The following is a 24,509-nucleotide window of genomic DNA, read 5'->3' on the forward strand; positions in this document are numbered from 1 at the left end:
AGAAAAGTCTTGGAAGACATTCCTTACTCATTTTTCAAGACTTTGAATACACTATTTTTAATGTAATGTATAAAAAAGGTGCAGTTAATACTGCGGAAGAGAATATTACAGTCCACTGCCCGGAGAGATTTATTTTTGCATAGTTTTGTCTGCCACCTTGTGGCTTTTTGAAGTACGTCATGAGATTAATCGCACTGTTTATTACCGATAGGCAGCAATTTTAAATTTAATGTATTTTTAACTTGTGTTAAACTGGTGACACAAACAGTTGTGTTAATCCTCCAGCATAGCTGAGGTTTATCATTGAAAGACACTAAGACATGCATCCCCATCTCTTAGCTTCAGACCTCCATGGTTTGGTCACACAACTAGAATGAACAGACTACCAGCCAGAACTCCACACCCACACAAGAAGACCATCAACAAAATCAACTGATAACAATAAAACAGGACAAAGAAAGCAATAGACAACATTGAATCAGTTTTGACCTAATCATTGGCACACAACTAATAGAAAAATAGAGGAGACTTGACTTGCTGCATTTACTGCACAGGAACAGCAGGGAGCTGCACTGCAGGGATCTTGACTTGCTGCATTTACTGCACAGGAACAGCAGGGAGCTGCACTGCAGGGATCTTGACCTGCCCTGGGAAGCTGCACTGCTCTTTCGTATTTTATTCAAAGTTGTTTTAATCCTCTTTCCATTCCATCCATTGATTTTCTACCCAATCTAATACAGGGCTGCCGGGGCAGCTAGAGCCTGTCCCGGAAAGTTACATTATATGCAGTAGTTAGTGCTTCTTCCTCTTGTTGAGGATACCGGTCGGTAATTAACACCCCATTTGGCACTTTATTCCACACCAACCAAAGATACCTTTGTCTTCTGACGCCTGTTTTAATCAAAAGAAACAGATCTTAAGACTCTTATACACCGTTTTATGTTTGATTTAAAGCTTAATAAAACAGAATTGACTTCCATGTGATGTCTCTTTTCAAGCATTATTTGCATTTGGAAAGTACTGTATATTTTCTGTGCCATAGAATAGGGGACACCCATGAGCTAGCTATGTCTCGATTTCTGCTCCCTGACCAAACAAAGTTTCAAACCGACTTCTGCATTAATAAATCATTCCTAATTGAACTCTTACTGAATTACAATTTCCAAAAGAGACAAAAGTATTTCAAAAGCAATATTGCCAAACATTTTATCCAGAACTAGAAGAGTAGAAGAACTTTAAAAAGTGAGTAATCAGTTCCTCAAGAGGAAAACTCAAATAGAGGAAGATTTACTCAAATAACTTGGAGTCAACAAATCAAATCTTCACACTGCTTTTCTGTGTTGTAACAAAGCACAGGTTCACAGTCATCTGTTCGATTCCACTCACGTCGGGGGTACAATCTAAAATTGAGCAGTACTTTGCAGACTTGAACATCAAGAGTTTTGTGCTAAATATGGGATGGTAGCATTGCTATGATACCATTTTTTTTAATTCATTTACCAAAGTTACTCTCCTAAATGTGTTCAGCCATAACATTATCAAAAAGGCCTATCATCCCAAGTTTCAGGAAATTGCCATTATCATGCTCTGTCCATCTGTGCCACCATGGAATGCTATGTTTTGCATGGCCATTACTCTTACTAGGCTTACCAAACATCACAAAACTTGCCAATGGATTGTCCCGGCTAATCTTTTCCATTGATTTTGCTCATCTACGGTGTTTTGAGACACCAACCTTGTGTCCAGCTCTTCCCATTTATGAAGAACATTCTACTCGCTCATTGAACTTTGTGAGCGCTCAAGATGTTTGACATTCCCCCCCCCCCCTTAATATTTGACACTGTCTTTTGCCAGAGCTGATTCTCTTACCGACACCAAAAAATTTACAACAAAAGCAAGTAACATCCTTGCTAACTGAATAAATGAGCCATGGCCTCTCCAGTTTCTCCCCATTTGTCCAACTATGACGCACAGACAATTGAGCCCACTGTATCAAAATGTCTCCGGCTCCTTGGTTAATTGTTGTCAGCCACTTACGGAGATCATTCAAATTTTCCTTAGCTTATAACATTTGCGGCTGGTGAGTGTTTTGGACAAGACGGTTGCTGCTAATTCTATCCTTGGAAGAAGAACCTTCTACGTCCACCGTTACTTGTAACGGAGCAAAGTTGCTAGCTGAATCAGTGATTTGATGACTATGTTGGCGGATTACCATCCTTACCAACTAAAGATGATTCTGAGGCAATGTATTTTAAGGATAAGCCTGTTTTTGGAGTGCCCACTCTTTTAACAGCCTCCTTTTTTTGTATTCACAAGAAGTTTTGGTCATTTCGAAATGCTGCACTTCCCCGTCCACACGAAAACTCTCTCCAGTTGATCAAAATTGGTGCCACAGGCTCGGGGGCGGGTGGCACAAACTAGGACTAATACAGGCCTTGCCCATTTAGAGTGATCAGAGAGAGCTTGTAGGATGACGTGCTCTACGATCAAGTTTCTAATAGGGCACAGGATAGTTTGAAATGGTACTGTAGTGAACGCATGACCTACAGGTTGTATGAGCCAGTTGCAGCACAGCGATGTCAGCACCCTCCCCTGCACATAGCAGGGAAGTTGGCTACCTGGGTCTCCTTTAGCTCAGCCTGCAAGTTCCCTGTTGAGGGACACCGGAGACTCGGGTTCAAGGCCATCTGGAGAAGGACAAACTGGTGCGGGAGCAGTGAGGGCACAAGCCCAAGAACCCAAGCACGTTACAGTACAAATGGCACCTATATGGAGGAGCCACCCCTGCCTGCCCTGCAATGGGAGCTCAAGGATAGCTGGTTACATGGCAAGCAGACCAGCACAGCAGAGAAAATGCCCTAGAAAAAAAAAAGAACACCTGTGTGGATATTTTCCACTGTATCAGTTTCCCCTTGCTTTTCAGCAACCGCTGGATTTCCTTTTACTCAGTTATACAAACTGAAGGTCAAGACATTTTTGCTTTATTCATTTTCTGTGTAAACCATAATGGATTCCAGTTCTTTACATGACTGCACATTGAATGCAAAGGAGATTTTAAAGGAGAGCTGGCCTTTGTTAAGACCAGAATCAAAGCACGGTCTCCAATATGATTGTTGTGAGATGTTTTTAAATTAACAGGTAACCAAACCTGTCAAGATTCACACCCAGAGTTGAAGTGTGTACTTCTGGCATGTACTAAAATAAAAGTCATAAGACTAGAGATATTGCTAATAAGGAGATCATTTAATTCTTCTAGCCAGCAGCCATATCACTGCAACTCAACTAGCAACCCACTGAAGCTAAGCAGGTGTGAGCCTGGTCAGTACCTGGATGGGAGACCTCCTGGGAAAAACTAAGGTTGCTGCTCAAAGAAATGTTAGTGGGGCCAGCAGGGGTGCTCACCCTGCAGTCCATGTGGGCCCTAATGCCCCAGTATAGTGACAGGGACACTATACTGTAAACAGGCGCAGTCTTTCACATGAGACATAAAATCGAGGTCCTGACTCTGTGATAATTAAATATTTCACATGGAGTTTCTCAAAAAGAGTAGGAGTGTAACCTCAGTGTCCCAGCCAAACCTCCCCCTGACCTTCATCATTCATAGCCTCCTAATAACCCCTATCTATGTAATCCAAGAATTAGCTTTATTAGTCATGCTCCTACCCACCGATAGCAGACTCATGTTGAGTGTACTGGCGCATTTTGGCTGCTTCTGCATCACCCAGGTGGAGCTACACAGTGGTGGTGGTTACCTGTAAAGCATTTTGATTGGAGTGTCCAGAAAACTACTATAAAAAGCGTAAGTAACTAGGGGCTGGGGAACCTTGGAAATTTGAGTGGGTCAGAGGGATAGCAGAAAAAAAAAAAGACTGCAGCAAAGTGCTACCTGCATGTTTCCTAGTTTTATGGCAGTAACTGATCCAGTTTAAGCTTTTTTTCTGCACTGCTACGCACTGGGGGGTGATGGAGGGGAGTCCCTGTTACCTGTAAAGCAATTTGAGTGGAGGGTCCACAGTTTGCCTTGCTTTTGAAATCTCCAAAATGTGACCACAAGTGTTAGTGCTGTCCTCTAGTGTTATCTTGAGATATGTCCTTTCTTACCTTTTGCAAACAGGAAGGAATCAAACTAGAGAATCTTAACCTTATTCCATGCTGAAAAGAGAAATGTTTCAACTGTGGAGCTTTCTTCGGGTGCAAGTCTCACATGAAGAAGGCTCCACAACCAAAACGTTTTCCTTTCTTCTCAGTATGGAATAAACCTTTACTTGTTTCTTTGTAGCCTACACAGCTACCCACTTGAACTCTTAACCTTAGGCTTCTAAATATTGCGATACATTAAAGGTTAGGGTGCTTGTTAAACAAAAATCAAAGGCCTTTCCAAACTGCCTCAGTGCAGTTTATTAAAGTTAAAGACCCCAGCCACCCCTCTTCTGTAACTCCCTGTCATCTTCTCACCCAGCCCCCTTTGCCAGCACACAGCAGTTCCTCCACAGAGATGCAGCAGCCTCACAGATAATAGCATTACAGAGATGAAGTCATTCTTCAAGGATTCATGCATTACTCTGTCCCCTCCCCCAGACAAAATACTCTACAGAGCTCAAACAAGAGAAGCTACGCAAATTTATTCAGTTCTTTAATTTACCTACCCGGTCATATCCAGCAGAGATCCTTCAAACAGACAAGAGTATTTCTGGAGCAATGAGGATGCCAGGCAGTTCTGGTTGTGCTTTGAGTCTTAAGTATTTTGGAAAAAAAATCTCAAGTGATTCTCCATCATCTCAACCTCCATTAAAATAAATCCCAACACAAGCACAACTAAAGAGGATTACACAATGCTTTTTCAAAACACTATTTTGGGAAACTATTTTCCCCTCAAATGGCTTAATTAAAAATTAATTGCTGGAAGACAACTAAGTTGTTCCTCTCCCCCCCCCCCCCACATTTAAGAGGATCATTTGGGAGAAAAAGAACTACACATGATGGCCTTAACAGTACAAATACTGTACAATACTATGCAAACACTGGCTTGGAAAGAAGAAAGGAAATGAAATGTGAATCAAGAATAAACAGTCCAGTAATGTTAAGACTTTTTTCCCCCCATTCTTTACCCAGATACCTTTTTCTGAGATTTAGCTCACTGAAGGGGTGCCATGTGAAAGTTAGTAAAAAAATAGTTTTACTTCAACTGGATGGACATAACAGCATACACCTGTGCTGGATAGATGCAGTGTTAAAATGTACTGGATCTGATTCAACATCACTGCCTACCCAGGGCCTCACATGTGGCCATTCCACACCTTATTCTGGACTGGAAGAAATTGCTGACACCATTGACATTTGTTCCCTTCCTCCCCAACAAGAGTTTTGAACCCTCACACAGTAACAAGAGCTCACCACTTCACTGCTCAGACAGAGAGCAAGCGAATTCTCAGGAAGCATAGCTAGCTGTGCCAAAACCCTGCCTTTTCCTCAATATCCAACTACCAGCACAGTTGTGAGCACCAGTTTGCCCATTGGTACAATACTGCTGGATGGCCTATTCTAATCTCCATTAGAGAGGAGAAAAAACATCCTCCTCCATTGAGATTACACTGTTTCCTCCCTGAAAAGGAACAGAAGACTTTTCAGGTTCTAATATTGGGAATGTTGTTGGTAACCTCCTGGATAAATTCTAGTTCATTTTCCTGATTATTTTGTTACTATCATCACTAACAGCCCCCCTTTTATTTTGGGTAGCATAGCCACGGGGTTTCCACTTGAACTATAACCTTATACATTTCCAAAACCCATAACCATCTGCCTAGATACTGTAGCTATGGCAATAGCCTCTCTGTCAATTCCAGTTGGCCAGGTGCACTCATTAACTATCTTCTTACTTACCAGCATCCCAACCCCAGAAAATGACCAAGGGTGCTCTCAATGTTATCCTACTATGCTCTCTTCTTCATAAAATCTTGAGGGTTCATAGACGGGTTCTTCCACAGGAACCACTCTTATAGGGAGCTGAAGTCACCAAGTGCAGCCAATTCCATGATTTCCTTGTGAGAATCTGAAGTATGTGACACTCCTGAATGAAACGACTCCGCCCCTTGATGACTCACCTGTGCTTTCAACCGCAGCTACCCTACAGTCCCTGAAGTCATCATGACTTTCTTTTGGAACTAAACCCTCCCCCCCAAATTATGCCAAAATGAAGGCAGTGCAGCACCTCTCTGTTAATATTCTTTCCCATCATGAAACCTCTCCAAGCCTACAGCTCAGTAATGAACACTGTGAGCTAAACGTAGACAGTCACTTCTGCCTATCTTGTTCTCAGCTAGATTATCGCTGGTCAATTACTGGAAAATAAATGAGAAACCATTCATTCCAGCCCTCTATGTTTGTATTGCTGTTTCCAGTGACATTTCTTTCTTGTAGGGATAGAGAAAGCCCACAGGCAGCAGCTATCAACCAGAGTTGGGCAAATTTCCTCAGTTCCTCAGAACAGCTCATGACAAAGTCAACTGCAGTTTCCAAACACAAACATCACAACAATGAAAGGAGAGGGACAGTACAATTGTCCTTTATTGTTTATTTAGACATTAATTCTGCTAAATCCCTTAACTTTCTTTAACCTGAAATGTAGTGGCATTTCATGCAGTAAGTATTTGTGGAATATGGGGCATGTTTTTGTGCTACAGAACTCCACACAGCATCACAGGCTGTGTTGGGTTTCATTTCATTTAGAGCTGCATTCTCACCCAGGCAGCTAGACATGACTGATAACACCCTGATGTCCACTCTTCAACTGTGATGTTTTATGATATGTTTAGGTAATATGCACACACCAGGCAAATATCCACAAGATTCTAATTGCTTTATGTCTTTTCCTCATGTAGTTTCATCATTATGGTTATATTTTAGCCAAATGGAGCCATCTAGTGGTTTGTGTCTAGGACCAACAAGAAACTTTGAGCTTATATACAATATACAGGCATGTTTCCTTCCTATACTTGAAATAAACATTGGCTTGAGTGTGTGTTATCGTTTTCGTGCATCTCCTATTTAGCTTGCGCCTCCAGAAAGTTTGACTGGTTCTTTTTTATTTTATACAAATATAGACAAACAACGTCCTGCCCAGGATGCAGTTCTGCTCCAAGCCCTGTGATGGACTGGTTTCTTGTCCAGGGTGTGTGTGTGTCCTGTGATCGACTCACAGGTACTGTCCTGCTACTGTCCTCTCATCAGAAGTATCGAAATTCATCAAACATATCGATGAACAAAAAACTGAACTTAATGTTAGAAATTTGAAAACATACGGACTATCACTAGTCATCTTATTAAAGCTGTACCATGGCTGGAGATGGAGCAATGTTGCTCTTTGTCAATCGAGATACACATGGGTGAACAAAGATCAAAACCACTGACTCCTGTGGGAATGGATAAATAGAACTGCATACACTGCCCATAAAGCAATCTGAAATATAGACAAGGAACAGGATACGTCCTGATCACTGTCAAACATGAACTAGGGTGTGCCAAGTGAAATCCTATGCTAGGTGAGAAACCTTAAAGTAAAAAAGAAGACCACTCAGTCCATTTCATGTCCTTTTGTGAACCGCTGGTCCTGAAGCCCTGTTTAATACCTGGCTCTGTGTTTATCTTGTCTCTGCTGAGCCTCCTGTCACCACAAACATACAGTAAAGTATTTGTTGTTGTTTTTTTTATAGGAATTACTTTTCTTTATTTTTTTTTACTAAGGTTTCATTTGATTACAGAATGAAGAGTTGAGAAAATGACAACAGCTATGAATGATTACACTCTGCACTGGTCTATCATACAGTTAAACACCAGAATTAGTAAACCCAATATCAATGGCACCAATGTAATTCACCAATTCATTAAAACGTTAAGACTCAAAGCAGGTAAAGCCTTCTTCCAAACATCAGCTTCTGGCTGCCTGTGAATCCTAGTTTGGAGAGCATGCAGAACTGTATTTACATTATGTTTGCTGATTGGAATTAAGTGGAGATTAATCCAGATTTGTGCAGATAATTGCAATTAGAGAACTCTTGAGATTCACTTCTGCACAGGGGTGCATTCACTCTTAATCAGCACCTTCTGATTCTTCCAGGGGACATTCAAGACCACAAAATGACACCTGAACACCTGCAAAAGACATAAAGACATAAAGACATCAGGCATGATTCTGTCCAGCACCCAGACCTCACTTCCTCTTCTTAGTCTTGTACTATATTTTGGCTCCTTGTTTCAGTGGACTAAACAATGCTTGTAGGAGTAGATCAAGCTCTTGTAAAGCACTTGCTGAATATTATCCCCTTTTGTGCACCTAGTAAACCCACAGACATTACTTCTAAAATGCAAGCTGAGATTCACAGCGTTTGAGTCCAGATAAAAGGAAAAAGGAAATTTCATTCTGAATAAACATATTTATTTAATATAATTCTCCCTTTTTAGTGTCATCCTGATGACAGAAAAACACAGTTGCAAGGGAGCACACCAAATTCTCTTCTGAAGTAAAAATTAGAATTCACAATCTATAGACATTTCCCTCAACAATATAAAACAATTTATGAAAAAGAGTGATGAAAGAATTATAATGATATATAAGAATTATAAGAAAATTCAAATTAATACTAAAACCATATTCATTTATTTTGAAAGACCAAAGGACTACTCTGGAGGTATGAAATCTGTATGTTTTGTTTTTGAGAAGCTGCCTCTGGCAGATGTCATTAAGAAACATCTTCATCTGCAAGCCAACAATATCTTTTTGTATATGACAAACCAAAGAAAGTCACAGGAAATGTCTGAGAAACTTTTCAAGACGTTGCTTATTCTTCTTTTGTTCTACCACAGCTTTCTGCATAGAATGTCATGGAAAAATAACTAACTTCTGAAAGGATCCTTTGTTTTGGAGTTATTAGAACACAAGCTCTTCATCAATAAAAACAAAGCAGATTTATGACTTACATGTTATGACAATGACCTGCTGGTTTTGCATGACTAGAGCACAAGAGTTACTACACTGAACATAACTAACTTAACATACCTAAGGTGTAAGGTTTTCCCTTCTAGCTGTCTAAAACTGGGAGTAAAATAGCCTACCAAACTGTAGATCTTACATTGTTATTTTAAGGTAAATTACTTCAAACAGTGCAACAGTTCAGTTCACTTTAATATAAAAGATTATTCAAATTCATACTCATACTGGATATCAGTAATGGGGCAAAGCGAAACATAGATGTTATCGCATTATCTTGGAAATATACTCAGTTTTTGCTGTTTTTTGTTGAGGGAATTACAGGTAACTGCCCAAATAAAGGACATACCAACATAAAGTTTCTCATTAGGAAGTTGAGCCACTATGATCCACCAGAACGGCTTCATTGTGAAAAAGATTGGTAAAGATTCTACAAGTGTCTAGAATGCTATTGGAGGGATGCAACACCATTCTTCCACAAGAAATTCCATTATTTGGTGCTTTGATGATAGTGGTGGAAAACACGCCTCTTCAGAATCTCCCTGAAGTGTTCGGCTGGGTTGAGATCTGGTGACTGGGATGGCCATGGCATATGGTTTACATCACTTTCATGTTCATCCAGCCATTCAGTGACCACTCGTGCCCTGTGAGCGTGGAACTGTCATCCTGGAAGATTCCACTCCCATCAGGTTAGAAATGCTTCAACCACAAGATGAACGATGAACCACAATGCCCCTCAGAGTGGCTTTCTATTTATTGGCATTTTGCTTGCCCTCTAATGGGTTGAGTGGACCTAAACCATGTCAGGAAAATGAACCCCACACCGTTACAGAGCCACCAGAACCCTTCACTGTGGGAAACGAGACCCAAGTCTGTAGGGTTTTTTTGGCGTGCTCCCCGCATGTACTTGGCCACTTGTTGAGAACAGGGTGAAGGAAGACTCATCTGACCATGTGACTCTTTCCCACTGGTCAAGAGACCAATGCCTGTGTTTTTTGCACCACGTTACTCACAGAGTACTCACAAAACTGTACTTTAAGGTGTAATAAGGATCTTATGCACAGGAACCTGACCATTCTATCTGTCTATGTTAAGTTCTCGAGGGATTGTACTTGATGAAACTTCACACCTTAGATTGACATTAGAGGTGAGCCGATTCAGAGTTGCTTGTCTGTTTTTCCTCACATCTTGAACCAATGTATATGCATCACAGTTGAGGGGCATGCACAATTTCCCCTAGTTGCTGACGTCTTTCCCTCAGACTTCCATGTCAATATGGCCTTAGGCACTGTTCCTTGTGAAACATCAGCAAGTTGAGCAGTCTTCGTCACAGAAACTCCTGCCAAATGTGCCCCAACAATCACCTCTCAAAGTCACTGAGATGTTTTCTTCTCAGACATGGTAGCCAAAATAATGGGCAACATAGCCTGTCCAATACAATGATGGGGTGCTAATTGCTTAATGAAATCAGATATCACACCTGTGTGAAAGCACCTGCTTTCTATACACTTTGTATCCCTCATTTGTTTCCCTCAACTGTTTCCTTTATCCTTGCAGGTACCTGTATATTTAGGAAAACTATTTGCAGGAAATATGCACATTTACGGCCTGCCAGACCAAATTATGTGTTGTAAGTCATGTTTTAAAGTCGCATTGGTTTTCCTTCTACACACAATTTCAAAATTCAGATGACTTGATCCTTATTTGCATAGAGTTACCAAAACAAACATGCTATAGGCAGAAATCTAAAACCTAAGACAGTGTGTGAGTTAATAGAATCTGGCTCTCCACAAACGCAGTCAGAGCAGTTTGTTCACTAGGTTGTTCACACAGGTGTCCTGTTCCACAGAGAACTGTCTGTTCAGAGTCTTCAAGCACCACTTCTAGTTGCAGACTCATTCTTGTTATTCCAATGAGCTGTATTCAGAGCAGCTTTTTCTGCCCAAAGGCACTCATGACTGTGCTGATAAAAGTGCTTGTTTATACGTGGAAGAAGTTCAGGGTGTGTAAGTCTAAAAGATTGTGCAGTGCATGAGACAAAACCATGACCTAACTTTCCTACATTTTCTCTTTCTCAGAAGTAGAATCTGAGTTTGATGACTGATAAAAGCTCAGAAAGACCACTCAAGAGATAGGTGCTTGCTACGGTGTGGGCATAAAAACCCTTTATCTACTGATCTAAATTTCAGTGTTCTGAAAAGAAACACAGGTTTATCCTGAAGCGGTTGTCCAGCAACACACCATATTAAATGTATTGCAAGCTACGCCATAAGGCAGCTGTACCCAGGATTCCCTGGGCTGTTGTGTGCTTTTTGCCAAGTGCTTCCTGATTTGGGTGCCCTTGAGTTCCCCAGGGTGCCTGTGAGCTGAATGTGTCGTCAACAAAGAGCTGCATTACTCCTCCAAGCAGTTCCCCCACTCTTCTCTACGGCACTGTGTCTGGCAGCACAACTGCAGGCATTTCAAGGGCAAGTGTGCTCAGTCTTTGTCCCACCCATGATGGCATGCTTGCCACAGCAATGAGTCAAGCAACTTGGCACTGGCAGTGCAGTTCAGGAGAAAGAAGAGAATTGGCACTCCAGATTTAAGCAATCCAAATTATTCATTAATGCTAAAAACCTTAAGAAAAAAGGGAGAAAAGTAGCTTCAAAATAAAAAGTCAATATGTTGTTTCATATGCAGACACTGTTAATTATACACAGATGAGTTTGTTTGCATCATGTGGGGTAAAACATTTATGAGATCATGTGACTCCAGAGAGTCCAGGTGATTTACAAAGTAAAGAAAGGCTTTGATATTGACTATCACACTGGAAAACCGCCAACAGTCTAAAGTCTAATATTCTGCGCAAGAACAAATAACAACTCCTTGTCAAGCCAATCTGGCTGCCCTTGACATCTCCCACGCCCTGGACAGACATCAAGCCTGTCAAATCTGAGAGCCCAAAGCGGCCATTTTCACTGCACTGGGATTGGAGCTCCAAGAAAGTGGAAAAACAACTGAAAACGAATTTTACCTTAGCATCTTCAGGTGAGGTGAAGAATTCGCATGAGTCCATGCCTGTTTCCTCCCCTTTTTTACACTGTGATCTCTTCACCAGGACATCCATCTCATACCGCATTCCACCCACAGCCTGAGACACATGTGGAGATATGTAACAGGGTCATGGACTGTGCATGGCAGGGCGCCATGTCTTTAAGCAAAATAGTAACATTATTTCAACATTTATGGCAAGAATTTTTAAACTGTCCACCTAGCTTCATAATAATGTATTTAAATGTTCTGCCTGATGTGATAATGCACTGTATTAAATTAGTGCTTTCTTCTGCATCTATGACACTGATTTCTTTGGTCAGCTGAAATCTGCAAACAAGCAAAACCATTAAATAAATAGAATTTGAATAGCTGTGCTGCCACAGCCGAGCAAAAACAAATACCATCAGAAGTTACGCTTTAGAAGTTATAGTTCTTTCTGGCTTCGAATATACTTTTTACTGACTTGGCAGGTTTTGGTTTTGAAGAGGGAGATTTGCTTCCTAAGAAGATAACGTAGTCAAAGCCTGACTTAGAAAATCAAAAATACCATCTAGAATGTTTCATGAAGCATCATAAGCAGTTTTCAGGTGCACCTCAGTTTAAAAAAGTACTTACTATCTGTTTCACGGACTCGAAAGTGGTTATTTTGTAGAGGTAGGGGTCCTTGTTGAAGTAATTAAATGATTCCAGGGCAAAGGCAGCAGAGTCTTGGACTTCTGGGCTGTTGGGATCAGCATCTTCTAGAGCTGCTGCAGGTGCTGACGACATGATTAGGAGAGCTGAGGAGAGGAGAACACAGAAGAGTTGCCACTGGCTTGTCATCTTCTATTGCTCTTGACTCTGGAGTGACACTGAAGACTGGGCGTTTATATGGGCCTGGCCAGAGTACAGCTAGGAAGCTGGTATAAGGCTACAGTGTTTATTCTTCCTATTCAAATCAGAAGGAGGAGTTGATAAAACAGCACATTCCACACTTCTATTATCAAATTTACTGTTCTCAGACCATTAGATCCTTTTAAATAAGCTTTCAGTTCAGTCTGTCACCAAGCTGTGTGACTAAGAAGTTATCTGATGCGTGGCACTCTGTTTTTATCTTGCTAATCAAACATTTTCTGTTTGCGTTTTGTCCTTTGCGTAGGTCATGTGTGATGGGTGGCGCTCTGCTCAGCCTCTGCCAGGAGTTGATCACAGCTACTCGCTGGCCTGGGGGAGCCTAGACAATATTGAATTCTGTTGTGACAACAATAATTGCTTACACTTATATAGCACTTTTGTGGACACTGCACTCAAAGCACGTTATAGTTAATGGGGACTCCCCTCCACCACCACCAATGTGTAGCCCCCATCTAGATGATGCAATGGCAGCCAAAGTACACCAGTATGCTCACCACACCCCAGCTACCAGTAGGGAGAACAGTGATAAAGCCAATTCAGAGATGGGGATTATTAGGAGACCATGATTGTTAAAGGCCAGGGGGACATTTGACCAGGACACTGGGGAAACACCCCTGCTGTTCTCATGAAATGCCCTGAAGATTTTTAATGGTTATGTTAAATCAGGACTTCAGTTTTACATCTTATCTAGAAGATGGCACCTTTTTTTCATTATAGTGTCCCCAACACTATTCTGGGGCATCAAGACCCATGCAGACCACAGGGTGAGCGCCCCCTACTGGCCCCACTAATACCTCTTCCAGAAGCAACCTTAGCTTTCCCAGGAGGTCTCCCATCCAGGTACTGGCCAAGCTCACAACTGCTGAGCTTCATTGGACTGCCAGCTGTGAGTTGTAGGGTGATATAGGTGCTGGCAAGGCTGGAACAGGCTGGACAAAACCCCAGACAAAAGTTTCCTGACGATCACCTCCTGTACCACCTTCTTGAGCACTGATCTCCATTTTACTTACAGACCTGTTTTTCAGACTCATTCGGAGCTTTCTGGCTTGTGTGCCTGGCGTTGATTAATTCTGCAGTGGGAGACAGCTATGCGGTTTGGGCAGTCAATCTAATATTTCATGCTAGTGCTGAAGCATAACATTCAGCACCCCAGTTGCAGCTTTTTATTGTTAGAAAGGCTCATGAAAGGCAGTTAAATGCAGACGGACAGATATTTGCAAGGTGCAGACAGCACGCCTTAACGAATGCACTTTACAGACTTCAAAATGCAAAGTTTTATTAAATGTACTTTATCTAGTAAGTTTAATTTTGACGTGATTCAAATGAGACCCAACCAGCACTTTCATCCTGTATTTCTGTTAAAAACCCTGAAACAGACTTGATCTTGTACTTTGGGTCCTGATTGAAGCCACGTCTGATGAGTCTCCCACACCCTGCAGAAACTCTGCATTGCAACAGAAATATCCACACAATTAATAAATAATAAAGACAGCACAGGTTATCAAATTCCTTAAAGTATATATAATGACAAACTACCAGCTTTTTGCATGAAGACCATAGCATGCTGACATCTCTTTCAATAGCAAAGACTGACAGAGAGCCGATAAAGCACAGCCAAATACATAAGAAGACCCTTATGATGGGTTGTGGTGAGTCAGAGCCTAATCTGGCAGAGCCAGGGCACCAGACTGGACTACACCCCAGACAGGGAAATTTAGAAAAACAAATCAATCTAGCCAATTTGTCTTTGGAATGTAGGAGGAAAATGGAACAGATATTGAAAACCTCTGTGCTGAGAACATTCAGCTTCCACTAGACATAAACACACATGCCCACAAAAGAAACTACAGAGCAATGGGAAGGAATGGGCAGAGATTATAACAGAGCAGTACAACTAGTGAAGAAGTAGAGCTCACTGGGTGTACGTGTTTGGTTTAATTAATATGGAATACCATGCCATCCTCTCATACTCCCTGCAAACATACAACCACTTCAAGATCCACAAAGGACAACTTTCAGGCATGTTAAGAGTGTGCAGTCTCGACGACTGTGTGGACAGACACTACCATCATTGGGCGAATCAGCAAAAATGATGAGACAGCCTACAGGGATGAGGTCAGAAACCTGGTAGAGCAGTACCTTGACAATAATCTCTCCCTCAACGTCAGCAAAACAAAGAGCTGGTCATGGATTTAAAAAAACAGGGTAGGGACCACCACCCTATTCACATCAATGGGATGGCTGTAGAGATGGTTAGCAGCTTCAACTTCCTGGGTACCTTTGTTACTAATGATTTAACGTGGTCCCAGCATGTAACTGGATCTACAAAGAAGGCACCTTAACTTCCTCAGACAGTCAAAAAAATTTTGTCTATCTTCAAACGTCCTTACCACATTTTACAAGTGCGCTATTGAGAGTGTGCTCACATGAAGGATTACAGTGGGGTTTGGCAGCAGCTCATAGTATGAATGGAAGGCGTTACAGGGGGTGATCAGGTCAGCCAGTCCATCATTGGAGTACAACTCCCCTCTATTGTGGACATTTTTGCAACTCACTGTCTCAGAAAGCCTGGAAGTATCACTAAGAATACCAGTCATCCTGGTTTCTCACTTTTCTCCCCTCTACCCTATGAGTTTTGGTGATTCCTTTAATGTCTTTGAATTGGAGCATACATGCAAATAAGCATTTAATTGCACTTGTGCATATGACGAATAAACTGAACTGGAATGATATACTTTTGAATGTGGAATGTTTTTTATACATCACAATATAATTCTTATTTATTTTATTTTAAATTATCATCTGCTTCATATATTGTTTATTTGTGTATCACAAGGCTACATTCATACTTTAAAATAGATTCACTACCACGTTATCCCTGGTGCAATGGATTTGTCCATTTCAAACAGAAAGCTCACTTCAATTTTTTCAGAATAGTATAGCAGCAGTAGAGTGTTAGCGCCCTCTCCAGGTTTTAAAAAGGTAAATCAGATGCTTAATGGGACAGCAATGGTTCATATCTTCTTTGAACTTTATTGGTCTGTTCAGAAGGAAGCTCAGTTTAAAAGGGATTCTTAGCCCAGGGGGTTATCTGGTCCACCGGTCCACTGTGTACTCTGTGTACTCCAGCTCAGTTCCTTATCACAGACTAAGGGATTTTAATTTTCTATTGGAATTCTGTTTTTAAATGTGCTTTGATCTCTTAAAACTGGAATGTGATTTGTAATTGCTATCAACCCTTTGCTAAGCAGTGGATTTCAGAACTGAACTCGCTCAAGTGTGTCAGCTGAAATGTGACCAATAGGTCTGAAGCAGAAGAAAAATCGCTGCCTGACTGAGGGGGTGTCAGATACATCATTCCCACCTCTCCTAATCATACGCTTGGCTGCCTATTAAGAGCCTTTTAGTCAGAAACAAGGGAGTACGTTTTTAGTTTGTATATTGAGCAATAATTCTTAATGTTCATTCTTAATTACATAAAGACAGCATGGGGTTCTATGTGCTGACGTTGTTGGAAATGCACTTTAACCAGAGTATTTTTCAAACTGAAGCTGAAGTGCAGAAAAAGAAGCTAGCTAAGCTAGCAGAGCGGTCACTGGCATAAAACCAGGAAACACAGGGGTACTGTGAAAAACAATGTTAAGGTGTAACACACTTTGCTGCAGTCTGTTTTTTTATATACTCTGACATCCCTCTGACCCACTCTCAGATTTCCAGGTTCCCCTGCTCCCCACAATATCTTTGAAGACCCAGAAGATGCACAGCTGGTGTGTGTCTTCAGCCCCATGTCCACTACATGCCACCAAGCTCTCCTCTGCACACTGGACAACACCTTGTGTTTTTTCTCCCTTGCAGCTCCCAGGCTCCAGCAGACACGTGGGCTGGGAACATGGCTGCTGTCTGCAGTCCCCCCCTGCTCCTGCTCCCCACCTCCAATCAGATGCCTTTACCCTTCTCCTAACAGGCATCTCTGTCTCCCCCTACTGACCACACATACCCTGCTCTGCCTTCCCATGGAGGAGGAGGGATGATGCCATAGAAAACCCCTTAGGATGCTGGAAAGACTGGAAAGGAAAAAGGAAAAGCCAAACTGCTGATGAGGGTCAGGCCGGGCGATTAAGAGAGTTTAGCCACAGGGGTATGACAGCAGTGCGGAGCAGTGGTCAGGGTTCTGAACTTGAAGCTAGAAGCTTGATTTCAAGTTGCAAGTGAGACACTACTGTGGCTCCTTTGACCAAAATATGCTTTCTTCAGGAAGCATTTTGTAAATGCCATGTTTTGCACATGCAGCTGTATGAATGAATTTATTAGACTATCACGTCAACCACTCTTGACGTTTATTTGAGAAAAAAACACCCTAATTCGGGGGTCTTGACAAACGTCCTGGCTTCTCAGGGATGGTGTTGACTGAGCGATGGACTAGGTCGGGTTTATGTCAGGTGTAATGCTTTGTATTTAGACCAAAAAGTTCCAAAAACGCTTTCGCCAGATGTAGTATCTGTAACAGGAGGCGGTCCTGACTCCCGTGAAGTGCGTAGTTTGAGACCCTATGCAGACGGTACGATCCGGAAGGGACTGGAGTAGGATGGTGGGGGAAAGATGGCAGGATCAGGACGGGATGACAGACAGGGGGGCACGACGGCAGCGGTCCGGTGCTCAGGGCGCATGGCGAAGGCGTACGTGTCCGAAACAGTCCAAAGGGGAAAACAGGGCACAGTCCAAAATTAATAGCCAGGAGGCCCACGCAAGACAAAGACAAGGAAGAGGGAACTTGGAACCAGGACCACAGAAATTAAAATCAGAGTGACGAGGCCAGGCGCTTCGAGCCCCAGCCTCACCTGGTCAGGACGCCGTTCGGAAGCCTAAGCCCTCAAGCCGCAGACTTGATGCTAGGCGGGCCTCCGGGCATCCGTCTTCCAATGCAGAGCCCTGAGCTTCGGAGGCACGAGGTTTAAATAAACAGGGGACAAGGGGCAGGTAAACGTAATAATGAAACTAAAATACAAAAGGGTCAGAGCCCCCCCTAGAGGAGTGACAGTATCTGCTAGGTGCTTTGTTCCTACCCCTCTGACCCACTCATTCTGCATTGTGGGATTTGAGAAGCTATTTTTTTCAATTCCATTTAAAGACCCCTTTGTAGAGTGACTGGCATATTGCTGGCTCATAGACATCTTCCGTTTCAGTCATTGAGTCATCAATGTAACTCTGTAACTCAGTCATCTCCGTAACTCTTTCAATGTTACGGTGGCCTCACAGTGGCCTTCCTCACCAGTTTCTGCTCAAGTGATCTGGACAGTCTGGGTGCCGAAAACCGCTTAATGATCACCTTCACAATGCTCTCAGAGATATTGACATGGAAAAGGAGTTCAGATGGGTAGCTGCGTTAGCATGCGTAGGCTGCAAAGGAACAAGTAATAGGTTTATTCCATGCTGAAAAGAGAAGAAAGAAAAGAAAGAAGAAGGAAAACAACGTTTCAGCTGTGGAGCCTTCTTCAGGTGTGAGAAAGACAGGGCAGATAGCAAAGGTAATGTTGCGGGAGAATTATTTGCTGTAGATAGGGTTTATTCATGACTTCATTGGTTTGACTTTAGTGTACTTTAATGTTTTAGGGCATATTTGAGGAAATGTAATAAACAGTAAGACAGTATGTGATATCACTCTTTCATTTTTTTTTTATTGTTCAATCAGTAAGAGTGCTAGATACAGAGCCATGAACTCCAGCCCCTCACTGTCCCTGTTGTCTCGGGTGGCACTGACTTTCAATCAGCACTCTCTCCTGCTTCCAGGGAGCATTCAAGACCACAAAATGACACAGGAGGGCCTGGAGTGGAGTAAAAGAAAGATGTTGAGAGGAACAGCACTCATACATCTGAACACATTTTCAACTAAAAGGGTCCTCTATTAATTGATTGTGAGTGACAACGCCACATTAATCGGAAGAGGAAATCCCATTTCTTCAGAATAAGAATACAAAACAAAATATAATCATGCATCTTGCAAACTTGCCAGATGACATCTGATATTATGTTAAAGAGGCTCACCTTTGTGTCTTGTGGGTTTGTCATAAGTAGGCAGGACTGAGGGTCAGTATCCTCTTTTTTCCTGCACTGGGTTTTTTGCAGCAGCACATCCATTATGTACTCTCCCCCACCGACATCCTGAAACACACGTCACACCACTGAGTCATTACTTTTCACCAGCCAGTCTGCTTTGCAGCCTCTAATTGAATCTGAGTTTTGTGATAATACATGAAAGTGTGTTGTGTAATTGACTCTTTAACACACAGTATTCAAAGGTCCCAGGTTCAGTCAAGTGAGAGTGTAATCAAGATGTTTCATGGCTGCTCACTGAGGCCAGCTATCCAGGTGTGTCTTGATAATCAGTTGTCAGATACGATGCATGGAAAGATCGGACATTACTGTACAAAGAAGAAATTGTAAAGACTTTGACAAGTCAAAACAGAGGACCTCTTCAAAATGAACAGCGAAATTGTTCTATGCTGAAAAGTAGAAAAGAAATGTAGCATTTTGGCAGCAGAGACTTTCTCAGGTAGGAGTGTGAGAAAGGAAGATGGCAGGAACATCAAGCACAGGAAGTGTGACCTGCTTTCAGATATGATGCTTGGAAAGATTGGACATTACATGACTTTAAGCCAATTTCAGATAATACTGTATAGACTCTCTGCAGATATCAAAAGAAAAAGACACTGAAAAGACAAAAGATGATATCAAAATGTTTCATCTATGCTCATAGAAATCAAACTGCTAAAGTATAATTGGGGCTGTATTGAGGGTACTTCCCTGCAGCCCAACTAGCATATACTCATTATTGCTGCTGAGAAAGAAATTACCTGAACTATAGTTTCATTTCACACCTACAGTAGAGCTATATAAGGTCACTTAACTTTAAATACATCGGATGCTGTAATGGCTGGAACCATTGCTTCAAGTTAACTGTGATTATATTAAAATTATATCGATATTTTCACAATATAATCAAATACACTTCCTACTACAGTATATAAGACTGATCATGTTTTAAAGCCTCTTACCTTCTCTTTCACGGACTCGAACGTGGTTATTTTGTAGAGGTAGGGGTCCTTGTTGAAGTAGTTGAATGAGTACAGGGCAAAGGCAGCAGAGTCACGGACCTCTGGGCTGTCAGGATCAGCATCGTGCAGAGCTCCTGCAGGTGCTGACAGCGCAGGGAGCAGAGCCGAGGAGAGGAGAACACAAAGGAGCTGCCAGTGGCTTGTCATCTTCTACTGCTGCTCTTCGCTCTGGAGAGACACTGAGGACTGGGCTGCTAGCTGGGTTTTTATATAGCGGACAGGTCAGAATAACAACTCAGCGATTTCTTTGTCTCTTTACCAGTTTTGAAATATAATATTACTGGCTTTTTAGTTCATGTCCAACAATTTCACCATTCTTATCTCTCATAGTTCTGCACACAATGGACATCCTGCACTGGTTACATACTTAATTGCAATGTTAATCTGTGCTATTGCAGAAAAAAAAATGGTGCAATGTTCTTTTTAGTATTTGCGATTAGATAATGCTGTTTGATTTTTCCTATTTGTGTAATTACCTTGTTGATTAAATTAAGTTTCATGCACACAGGATTTGATCCTGTAAGTGTTGCAATACTGCGGCCCCTGATTAGATCAAACTTTTTTACTCTTGCCAAGACTGAAGCTGTGGGACTTACAAGGAAGTTAGCATACACCACAGAACTATCGCCACTGCACTGTCAGAATGGGGCTGATAGGGTGAATGGATCCTGTGCAGGACTCGCCAAGCAAAAAAAACCAGGAAGCAGGTGAGTAGGTCAGAACAGGAAGGTACAACGAGGAAGCAGCAATCCAAAACAGAAGGCGAAGTCGAAAACGAGAAGCAGGCAAGGAGATCAAATACCAAAGAAAAGAAAGAGACAATCTGCAATAGCGAGCGGAGAAATGAGAAAAAGGGAGAACTAAAATAGGGACGGTAGTGAACGGTTATTGGCGTGTTATTTGCGGCGTGAGCGTTTGTTAAAGAGTGTGCGCATGGGAATGCAAGAAGGGACAGAGACGCGAGTGGGATTCGTAACACTGCACTCCACGTAGGATAGAAAGCAGTGGTATCTGAAACGTGAATTATCCAGTATTCCACTTACATTTCATGTTGAAGGCCAAGCCTGAGAGGAGAACCACTAATTCAGACACTTAATCAGACTGCTTAAAGTAATAAAACAATTGGTTTAAAGTTCTTACTATTACAGCCATTTATTAGCAATGCTGAATATCTTAAACAGCGGAGTCTCAGTTTAATTAATTGCTTTGCTCATGATCAATTATCTTTTTAAGTGTAGTGTGGATGCTGAAGACTGAAGTTGAATAGTGCAGATAATCCTCAGATAGATAAATAGATAAGACTTCATTGATCCCGAAGGGAAATTGATGTGTTACAGTTGTTCCCAATAAACAATGGAAAAACAGACAGACACTACCAAAAAATCCAAAGCTCAAAACCTCTAGTCCATGTTAAGGCAGATTGCCAGTGACTTGGGAGTGTGGTTGTTACCCTAGCTCTTATTCCAACCTCAGGGCCCTGAGTTTGAGTCTGAAGGGGGATGCCTGTCTTAATGGAGTCCTCATGTTCTCCCATATTGATTTGTGTTTTCTTCAGGTGCGGGATCATTGTGATTCTATTACTAGTCTAAAAACTTGATCTCTGGTCCTGACACAGTCTGGCTTGAAAAGCTGCAGTTAGGTCATGTGTGACATACTAAATACATGTCAGATATACAGGGGCTGGGGAAATTAATGGAAACACAGTAATATATGATGTTTTATTGAGTAAAAAGGAGTAGGGCTGCCCTTTGCTTTCAAAACAGCTTCAGTCCTTCTTGAAATACTGTTAGACAAATTTTGAACTGTTTCTAGTTTCAAGAAAAAAAGCCTCTAGTTCTAGAAGGTGTTTAACATGTTTGCATCATAAAGTGTACCTGGTCACCTACAATGACTTCGTATTCCTTGGCCACGATTCTATCATGCAGAGGAATAATCAGAACCCAATTACTCCCGCAAGATGCCTGCCTGTACCATAACAGATCCATCACCATGTTTAACTGCTGGGAACAGACATGAATGCTCCCTTTGACTTTCTACAAGCATAAACCAGTCCCAATGTAGGAAAAGGAGCAAAAGATAACTCAATAGACGTAATATTCCTTCGATTGTTCAGATCTCCAGGTTAGGTGCTCATTGTACCAGTTTATGGAGTGCTGCACATTGGCCTTGGTTACAAGAGGTATCTGACGGCAGCCCTACACTACCACAAACAGGGACTTTGAGAAGATCGTGATGTACAGTTTGTGTTGAGACTGGGACATTTTTTGTGGTTTGATGCAAATATCCTGTTGAATGTCCTGTTGATGAGCTTTGACTTGTGACCACTGTTTCTTATTCCTAATTTGATGCTTTTTAGCATATGGTTTAATTTTCATAATTATCATAATTTTCAACACTGGTCCCCTTGATTCGACACATCATTTTGCCATTTCTGTGACTGATGCACCTGCAATTTGGGCACCAACTTTCTATTTCATAGAGGAATGTGGCAGAGAGCAAATGTTTAAGTAAAACAAAGTCATTGTTGATATTAAAATGGGGTCAAACTAACAGATGAGTGACCACCAGTTTATGTAACTCCTTTAAGAAACAGAATAGCTTTGGACCTCTCCTGACTCAGAATGCAGACATTACACATGTAGCCATAATAAGTTGGAAAGCAATTATTTCATTTTTATTTGGTTGATATTTCAACCCACAGTGCCAACCCACAGACCCGAATTACTTAGGTTTTTACACCGTCGGACTCTTTGGTGGACTCTTTGGTATACTATATTAAAGTACCGCTGAACAAATTTATGAAGTCATTGGGAGCACTGAAAAACAGCAAGTAGGGTATTTGCATTTGTGCCTTAGATTAGTAATAATAGTGTACTATCTTCTGATAAAGGAAAAAGAGTTCTGAAATTGTTTATCTTGGTTTGGTGAGAGTTACGAAACTATCTTATTGTCTTTATAGTGGAATAGGCAGACTCCTGGGAAATTCAACGGAATGTTGCCACGTATTACACGAACACAGCAAAAATGGACAGAGTGACAAGACTACAGCACTGATTGCCATTGAGCAATGAGATCTGGTACGCATTCCAATAGGACTATATTAAACATGTAACATACAAACAGAACAAAATTATTTTTCTATAGCACACTTCATGCACATAAAAGAGGACTACAGAAGAATAAATCATCATATTTCTTTCACCTTAGAAATAGTTTCTAGTAGTGTCCAATGACGAGTGCTTGATTCATGTATTTACAAAACTGAGGATTGATTTCTGCAACTCTTTACTGTATGGGCTCCCTAATATTCTTCTCTGTAAATTGCAAAGTGTGCAAAACTCTGCAGCTAGACTTTTAACTCACACTAGACTCTTACACTTAAATCTCTGCATTGTTTGCCTATAAAGTCACATATTCAATGTAAGATCTTGTGACTGACTTTTAAGGCTTTAAATAATCCGGCTCTTTTATACATTTCTGAACTCCATCACTGCCTCTCGTAGGCTCTGTTCATTTGAGGCTGGTCGTTTGTTCACTGTACCCAGAACTAAAGCTCAGACTCTTGGTGACTGTGTTTTTGCTGTCTCTGCTTCTTTGTTATGGGATATCCCTCCTCCAACACTTGGAGAGATAAATGCTGTGACTCTCCTTCCTTAAAACTCACCTTTTTGCTGGGGCATATGTAGCATGATTTCCCCACAGCTTATCCTGTATGTTTGTTTAATTTTTTTCTTTCACTTTTTATTGTATTTTTGCTCTTTATCACTATATTTAGCATCCTTGGGTTACGAAAGGCATTTATGAAGTTATTATGATTAACACCAGACTGAACTCAATGCAGAATTATCTTTAGCGACTGAGACATACTGAAACCTTTAAGAGAGGGAAGATACAAAACAATCTTCCCCGTCAATCCAATGTGAGACTGACCTCATGACCCATAGACCAAATACAGCGAGGAGACACAAATGGGCAGTCTCTTGAAAGGAGATCATAGCTGACTCACAGCAAAGCAATCTCAGCTCTGTCACCAGGAACACAATGAAATGAGACCATTGTGAAACAAGCTAGCTTGTTCACCCCAGAGGGCACAATATCAGCCGTGTCAACCATTTTGTGTTCATGTGGTTATCTATGGGAATATAGGTGCCCTGTTCCCTTTTAAATCGGCACCAAAATACCTTACTCCATAGTGCATTTTTCACAATATCATTTTTTTAGTAAAACTATAAGACCCTCTATATTATATTGAACAGGTTGACAGGAACTTTAAGAAACAAATCCTGAAAAGGTCTCAGGAATTTATGTTGCTTTACTGTTGTCTCCGTCTCAAGTGCTAGAAAGTGATAAAAAAGACAAAACCTCAGGATATTGAGAGGAGTAAGAGAGAAACTAGAATAATTTCTGGCCCAGAAATACATATCATACATATCAACACTGGACTAATGCACGATCAACAGTTACACAAATGGAAATGAACTTAG

At 41.5% G+C, this 24,509-nt stretch overlaps 2 protein-coding genes across 2 annotated transcripts; both read right to left on the reverse strand.

Moving 5' to 3' along the window:
- Positions 1 to 6,546: 6,546 nt before the first annotated feature.
- LOC148676038 (cystatin-like) lies at positions 6,547 to 13,089 on the reverse strand. The gene is made up of 3 exons (XM_088600792.1): positions 12,635 to 13,089; positions 12,000 to 12,116; positions 6,547 to 8,148 (listed from the first exon to the last, which is right to left on the reverse strand). The coding sequence occupies exons 1-3, from the start codon at positions 12,839 to 12,841 to the stop codon at positions 8,059 to 8,061; spliced, it is 414 nt and encodes a 137-aa protein (XP_088456918.1). The 5' UTR covers positions 12,842 to 13,089; the 3' UTR covers positions 6,547 to 8,058.
- Positions 13,090 to 18,563: 5,474 nt separating this feature from the next.
- On the reverse strand, positions 18,564 to 20,218 carry LOC148676039 (cystatin-like). Its single transcript, XM_088600817.1, has 3 exons — positions 19,966 to 20,218; positions 18,956 to 19,072; positions 18,564 to 18,735 (listed from the first exon to the last, which is right to left on the reverse strand). Exons 1-3 carry the CDS (start codon positions 20,170 to 20,172, stop codon positions 18,640 to 18,642), a joined length of 420 nt encoding a protein of 139 aa, XP_088456943.1. The 5' UTR covers positions 20,173 to 20,218; the 3' UTR covers positions 18,564 to 18,639.
- Between the last annotated feature and the right edge of the window lie 4,291 nt (positions 20,219 to 24,509).

The sequence above is a fragment of the Lepisosteus platostomus genome, chromosome 2 (assembly GCF_059453375.1).
Source record: "Lepisosteus platostomus isolate fLepPlt1 chromosome 2, fLepPlt1.hap1, whole genome shotgun sequence".
NCBI lineage: Eukaryota > Metazoa > Chordata > Actinopteri > Semionotiformes > Lepisosteidae > Lepisosteus > Lepisosteus platostomus.

Excerpts from the sequence above, each read along its gene's own strand:
- LOC148676039 (XM_088600817.1), bottom strand. The coding sequence starts at position 20,172 with ATGACAAGCCACTGGCAGCTCCTTTGTGTTCTCCTCTCCTCGGCTCTG. Across the intron at positions 19,073-19,965 it reads TCGAGTCCGTGAAAGAGAAG|GATGTCGGTGGGGGAGAGTA; the intron begins GTAAGAGGCTTT and ends CGTGTGTTTCAG. Across the intron at positions 18,736-18,955 it reads CAAACCCACAAGACACAAAG|GCCCTCCTGTGTCATTTTGT; the intron begins GTGAGCCTCTTT and ends ACTCCACTCCAG.
- LOC148676038 (XM_088600792.1), bottom strand. The coding sequence starts at position 12,841 with ATGACAAGCCAGTGGCAACTCTTCTGTGTTCTCCTCTCCTCAGCTCTC. Across the intron at positions 12,117-12,634 it reads TCGAGTCCGTGAAACAGATA|GCTGTGGGTGGAATGCGGTA; the intron begins GTAAGTACTTTT and ends CATGTGTCTCAG. Across the intron at positions 8,149-11,999 it reads CCTCACCTGAAGATGCTAAG|GTGTTCAGGTGTCATTTTGT; the intron begins GTAAAATTCGTT and ends TGTCTTTTGCAG.